Consider the following 7,363-nt stretch of genomic DNA (forward strand, 5'->3'; position numbering starts at 1 on the left):
TCTGTTACTCCCCTGTCTGTTACTCACCTGTCTGTTACTCTCCTGTCTGTTACTCTCCTGTCTGTTACTCCCCTGTCTGTTACTCTCCTGTCTGTTACTCTCCTGTCTGTTACTCCCCTGTCTGTTACTCCCCTGTCTGTTACTCTCCTGTCTGTTACTCACCTGTCTGTTACTCCCCTGTATTTTACTCCCCTGTCTGTTACTCCCCTGTCTGTTACTCACCTGTCTGTTACTCACCTGTCTGTTACTCCCCTGTATTTTACTCACCTGTCTGTTACTCCCCTGTATTTTACTCCCCTGTCTGTTACTCTCCTGTCTGTTACTCTCCTGTCTGTTACTCACCTGTCTGTTACTCACCTGTCTTTTACCCTGTCTATAACTACCCCTTTCTGCTCTCTGTTCATCTGTCTTTGCAGGTGATTTTAATCGTATTTTTTGCTAAACCATAAGACAAACATCTGCATTTGTAAAGCACTTCTCTTCACCTCAAAGGGCTTCACATGTCCTAGGGTTCTATTTTAATAAATCTAACACAATGGTACATTTTGTGACTGCATTGGGCAGGACAAAAAAAGCTTTCATTGAGGGGAGTGGTGGCTATGCTTGATGTTTAATCAAATGAAATGAAAAATAAGCAATCTGATTTTTAAAACCAAAATTATATTTCTAAATAGGACGGGGTCAGAAGCTAAATTGAATAAATGTCATCTCTTGTTCCATGGCAATGGTGCTCACGTGGGCCTACAGGTCTTTACACATAACATTTACGCTTCTGTACAAAATACTAGGCTCCTGTCAGTTGTATAGTGGCCTATGTGCGAGACACATTCTCAAAAACATCTGCCGTAGATATGGCATTACAGAAGGACTGAATAGTTTGGAGGAGAACGTCTTGCTGATCTTGGGTCAGTTTAGCATTTCCCCCACTAATGCTTAAGGTTAGGATTTGGTTGAGGGAAGACTAAAACAGGTTTTACTATATCTTTAGCCCAACTCAAAATGATGATTTAACAGTGTCATCACTTCCCTACAACATTTTTGGATAGTTATTATATTATAATTATCCCTTTTTGACAATTATTGGTTTATTGTAGGTTGGATCTCAACATTCCATATTGTTACACAATGCTGTTTGATGAGTTTTAACATATCAGAGTTTTTAACACATTTGGGTCGAAACCACATCCTGCCCCACATCTGTGTTAATAGGATTTATGTTTCCATGACAACATATTTAAGTGACATCACAACATTGAGCAGTTATAGAGGTCTTCTGAATGGCTCAGCTCTCCAATCTTACATAAGACCTCAGCAAAGAGCTTCAGAGTGAACAAATCTGCTGAGCGAGACAAAGTCAAGGAGACAGCATTTTGATGGGCATGGATATCATAGAAATGGTGGAGGTCGTGGGCATCGCCCTGGGAGTCATAGGATTAATAGTGACCGTCATGATCTGTGCTCTCCCCACCTGGATAGTGACAACCATCATACAGGCTAATGTTGCCACCACAGAGGTGGTAACGTACGGCCTGTGGATGAGCTGTGTGGCCCAAGGCACGGGAAAGACACAGTGTGAGGTGTACAACTCCATGTGGGATTTTCCACAGTGTATACAGCCTGTCAGAGCCATGTTACTCACTGCCATCATCCTGGGGGTTCTGGGGGCCATATTCTTCATGGTCGGAGCCAAGCGCACCAACTGCATCAAAGACAAAACATCACAGGCCAAGTTGATAATTATCGCTGGAATACTTTTCATTGGTGCCGGAATTCTTATCCTCATCACTGTTTCCTTGGTAGCAATATTTATCATCATCGACTTCCCCATGTGGATGGAAGGAAAACCTGAGCTGCTGGCCTCGCTGTACTTCAGCTGGGTGGCAGCTGACCTGCTCCTGATTGGAGGGGTCATACTGGGCATCACTGTGGGAGTGTTTGGATGGATGATGGGAATCTTTGGATGGATAGTCTCCCTAGTGCCCTGTGCTCTCTATATATTGCTCCTATTCAGTTTTTCTCCTGAGCCCCCCTATAGGGACATATGGATGGTTCTGATGACAATCACTTCCATCTCCTCCATCCTGGGAGCTCTAGGAGTGATGGGGTCCATCTTTGGGACCAGGTGCTGTAACTGCATCAAGAGTATCAGGGTCAAGGCCAGGTTCATCGTTGGAACATTCTTCATCCTGGCTGGTATCCTGCAGCTCACCACTGTGTTTTTGGTTGACCATTACTTAAGAACGGATGTCCACCTGCAGCTCAACCCTTTCGTCCTGTTTACCCAGCATGACCTGGTTATATTAGCTGAATTCAATAGGTGGTCCTCCTCCATGCTCCTATTAGGAGGGACTATACTCTGCTGCTGTATCTACAAGAGGAACCAGTCAGACTCAACGACAACTCAATCAACCTCCCGCTAACAGCTCTGTCTTCAACAGGTCATATAGGAGTTTATGTCATATTGTGTTGGGATCATAGTCTGGTGCAGCTCCTGCTGCTCCTGCTTTAACAGAGAGGCTGTACTTTCTTTTAATGAAAACAATGGAGAGAATATAATTGTGATACTATATGTAATTCTATGATAAAACAACCCCTGTCCTTTCTGTTCAGTGTTTAACAGTCAGAAAGTACCTGATAGGTGTGAAAGCAACATTGTCATTGTTCCACCTTGTCTTTAACACGTCAAAGAGGAGTTTATGACATATTGTGTTCAAATATTCAGTTAATTTAGACTGGGAGTTCCTGAGGAGACTGCAATGAAGGGACATATTATCACTGTTTCCTTTCTGATGTTCTATACCAGTATTGATACTTCTCTTTATGCTTCTTTAAAATGGGATGCATTTAAGAAGAGAGAGAACTTAATCAGTAGTTGAATGTTTAACCCTGTTAAATATGTTCAAATAAAATAATTGTATCTGACTGCAAAACGTTTCCTGGTTGCTGCTTTGCATTTCCTGTTAATGTTCACTACATTACCAACAAGCCTACAATCAGTGACCTGGACATTCTAACTGAAACATACTGTATATCATAGTGTAGAATTATTTCAAACCAAGTCCATGAAATTGTCATTCTTCTATTTAGTCTATTGTTTAGTTCATTTCAGTCCATAAATCCAACCTTACAATTATTTAATTCACACTCAAGGGTTTTTCAGCATGGAGTTTCAAGCTATTTATCATTGCCCCTCTGTAACGGTTTTCTTGAGGTGAAGGAGAGGCGGACCAAAATGCAGCGTGGTGGTTATTCATGTTTAATATATAAAGACACTATACATGAATAAACTCAAAACAGCCCTATCTGGTGCAAACACAGAGACAGGAACAATCACCCACAAACACACAGTGAAACCCAGGCTACCTAAATATGATTCTCAATCAGAGACAACTAATGACACCTGCCTCTGATTGAGAACCATACTAGGCCGAAACATAGAAATACCCAAATCATAGAAAAACAAACAGACTGCCCACCCCAACTCACACCCTGACCATACTAAATAATGACAAATCAAAGGAGTCCTGGGATTTTATTTTTAAAATTAGGAATCCAATGTGCCATTTGTTTATTTCTGTGTTTACGTGACTAATGCTACTACTTTTTGGAAAATGTGTTGTTTAACATCAGAACGAGGTCAGAACGTGACAGTACCCCCCCCCCCAAAGGTGCGGACTCCGGCCGCAAAATCTTAACCTATAGGGGAGGGTCTGGGTGGGCGTCTGTCCGCGGTGGTGGTTCTGGCGCAGGACCTCAGACCCCACTTCACCAACGTCTTAGTCCGCCTTCTTGTCCGCTTTCGTGGCCTCCTAACCACGGTGACCCTACTAAATGACCCCACTGGACTGAGGGGCAGCTCGGGACAGAGGGGCGAAAGCTCTGGACAGAGGGGCGGAAGCTCTGGACAGAGGGGCGGAAGCTCTGGACAGAGGGGCTCTGGCGCCTCTGGGCTGAGGGGCTCTGACGCCTCTGGGCTGAGGGGCTCTGGCGGCCCCTGGGCTGAGGGGCTCTGGCGGCCCCTGGCTGACTGGCGGCACTGGCGACCCCTGGCTGACTGGCGGCACTGGCAGCCCCTGGCGGCACTGGCAGCCCCTGGCTGACTGGCGGCACTGGAGACCCCTGGCTGACTGGCGGCACTGGCGGCCCCTGGCTGACTGGCGGCTACTTGCAGACTGGCGGCGCTGGGCAGACTGGCGGCGCTGGGCAGACTGGCGGCACTGCCGGCGCTGGGCAGACTGGCGGCACTGGCGGCCCTGGGCAGACTGGCGGCACTGGCGGCGCTGGGCAGACGGGTGGCTCAGGCGGCGCTGGGCAGACGGGTGGCTCAGGCGGCGCTGGGCAGACGGGTAGCTCAGATGACGCTGGGCAGACGGGTAGCTCCGGCAACGCTGGAGAGGAAGGCTCTGGCAGTGCTGGACTGAGTAGCTCTGGCGCCTCTGGAATGAAGGGCTCTCGCGCCTCTGGACTGAGGGGCGGGAGCTCTGGCAGCAACGAACAGGCGGGAGACTCCGGCAGCGCTGGAGAGGTGGAAGGCTCTAGCAGCGCCGGAGAGGCGGGAGACTCCGGCAGCGCTGGAGAGGAGGAAGGCTCCTGCAGCACTGGACAGGCGGGAGCACCAGTAGGGATGAGACGGAGAGACAGCCTAGTGCGGGGGGGCTGCCACCGAAGGGCTGGTGCGTGGAGGTGGTACCGGATAGACCGGAACATGCAGGCGCACTGGAGCTCTTGAGCACCGAGCCTGCCCAACCTTACCCGGTTGAATGCTCCCAGTCACCCTGCCAGTGCGACGAGGTGGAATAGCCTGCACTGGGCTATGCAGGTGAACCGGGGACACCGTGCGCAAGGCTGGTGCCATGTAAGCCGGCCCAAGGAGATGCACTGGGAACCAGATGCGTAGAGCCGGCTTCATGGCACTTGGCTCGATGCTCACTCTAGCCCGGCCGATACGCGGAGCTGGTATGTACCGCACCGGGCTATGCACCCGCACTGGGGACACCGTGCGCTCCACCGCATAACACGGTGCCTGCCCGGTCTCTCTCGCCCCCCGGTAAGCACAGGAAGTTGGCGCAGGTCTCCTACCTGGCTTCGCCACACTTCCTGTGTGCCCCCCCCAAGAAATTTTTGGGGCTGACTCTCGGGCTTCCATCCACGCCGCTGTGCTGCCTCCTCATACCAGTGCCTCGTTGCGAAAAGCTGCTGGCAAACACAGGAAAGTGCTGTTTGAAAGAATGTTTACGAGCCTGCTGCTGCCTACCACCGCTCAGTCGGACTGCTCTATCAAATGTTAAATCATAGACTTCACTATAATATAATAAACGCAAAGAAATACGAGCCTTTGGTTGTAAATATGGTAAAATTATGAAACTAATATTTCCAAAACAAAACGTTTATTCTTTCAGTGAAATACGGAACCGTTCTGTATTTTATCGAACGGTGGCATCCAAAGCGGGGTGAACAGGCAGTGGCTCGGGTGGTTGTTGTCCTTGATGATCTTTATGGCCTTCCTGTGACATCGGGTGGTGTAGGTGTCCTGGAGGGCAGGTAGTTTGCCCCCGGTGATGCGTTGTGCTGACCTCACTACCCTCTGGAGAGCCTTACGGTTGTGAGCGGAGCAGTTGCCGTACCAGGCGGTGATACAGCCCGACAGGATGCTCTCGATTGCGCATCTGTAGAAGTTTGTGAGTGCTTTTGGTGACAAGCCGAATTTCTTCAGCCTCCTGAGGTTGAAGAGGCGCTGCTGCGCCTTCTTCACAATGCTGTCTGTGTGGGTGGACCAATTCAGTTTGTCTGTGATGTGTATGCCGAGGAACTTAAAACTTACTACCCTCTCCACTACTGTTCCATCGATGTGGATAGGGGGGTGTTCCCTCTGCTGTTTCCTGAAGTCCACAATCATCTCCTTAGTTTTGTTGACGTTGAGTGTGAGGTTATTTTCCTGACACCACACTCCGAGGGCCCTCACCTCCTCCCTGTAGGCCGTCTCGTCGTTGTTGGTAATCAAGCCTACCACTGTCCATAAATCTAAATATTGCTGTTACATTGCACAACCTTCATTGTTATGTCATAATTATAGAAAATTCTGGCAAATGAATTACGGTCTTTGTTAGGAAGAAATGATCTTCACATTGTTCGCAACGAGCCAGGCGGCCCAAACTGCTGCATATACCCTGACTCTGCTTGCATAGAACGCAAGAGATGTGACACAATTTCCCTAGTTAATATTGCCTGCTAACGTTCATTTATTTTAACTATATATGCAGGTTTAAAATATATACTTGTGTGTTGATTTTAAGAAAGGCATTGATGTTTATGGTTAGGTACATTGGTGCAACGTAAATGCGCTTGTTAAATCATCACCAGTTTGGCGAAGTAGGCTGTGATTTGATGATAAATTAACAGGCACCGCATTGATTATTTGCAACGCAGGACAAGCTAGTTAAACTAGTAATATCATCAACCATGTGTAGTTAACTAGTGATTATGTGAAGATTGATTGTTTTTTATAAGATAAATGTAATACCTGCTAGCAACTCACCTTGGCTCCTTGCTGCACTCGCGTAACAGGTGGTCAGCCTGCCACGCAGTCTCCTTGTGGGGTGCAATGTAATCGGCCATAATCAAAGTCCAAAAATGCTGATTACTGATTGTTATGAAAACTTGAAATCGGCCCTAATTAATCGGCCCATCCGATTAATCGGTAGACCTCTACTCCACATACCTGATGATAACTGACACCTGCAAGCAGACTGGTGGCACCATAGGTCCAAGAGCAGGGGGGCAATTTTTATCCTCTGGGGCCTGGAGTTTTCCCTTATCTGTTAACCTAACCAGGAAAACTCTGGACCCTATAAGGTATAACAGTGATTAATCAGTTGTGAAAAAGTTTTTATAAGGGCTATGATGGGACCAGTATTTCCTAAATCAGGTCACATGTTGTTTTTTTTAACTGAGAGAAAAAACTCCTGGCCCTAAGGGGGATGAAAACCCTATCAAACTGCAGAAACCTTCTACTCGTTCATATTAATTATATCTAGACTAGATTAGGAAGGGGATTTCCTCTACCCAGACACAGTGACAACAACTGATAGACAATAGAACTCACAGGGCTGAGCTTTATGAATGTTTGCATCATGCAGTTCTATGCAACTGTAGGCCTTATAAAAATGTTGTCACATCTGTCATCACTATTATGTTGATTGACTAATTCCAGTTTACACGTTTTGGATTGAAAACGTATTGTCAGCCAAGCCAGCCCAGTTTTGAATATAAACCAAATTTGATCACGTTCACATGTTCTCCTGACACACAAATGGACTATAAATACATAACGTTACCAACAACCTGACCAAATGGACAGCGCACA

The 7,363-nt window shown here is 47.3% G+C and overlaps 1 protein-coding gene across 1 annotated transcript; it reads left to right on the forward strand.

Annotated features, from left to right (window-relative positions):
- The first annotated feature begins 1,373 nt into the window (after positions 1 to 1,373).
- On the forward strand, positions 1,374 to 3,057 carry LOC135534912 (claudin-4-like). The gene has a single exon (XM_064961712.1). The coding sequence runs from the start codon at positions 1,374 to 1,376 to the stop codon at positions 2,418 to 2,420; it is 1,047 nt and encodes a 348-aa protein (XP_064817784.1). The 3' UTR covers positions 2,421 to 3,057.
- Positions 3,058 to 7,363: the final 4,306 nt, after the last annotated feature.

This window comes from Oncorhynchus masou, unplaced genomic scaffold, assembly GCF_036934945.1.
Source record: "Oncorhynchus masou masou isolate Uvic2021 unplaced genomic scaffold, UVic_Omas_1.1 unplaced_scaffold_4139, whole genome shotgun sequence".
Lineage (NCBI taxonomy): Eukaryota > Metazoa > Chordata > Actinopteri > Salmoniformes > Salmonidae > Oncorhynchus > Oncorhynchus masou.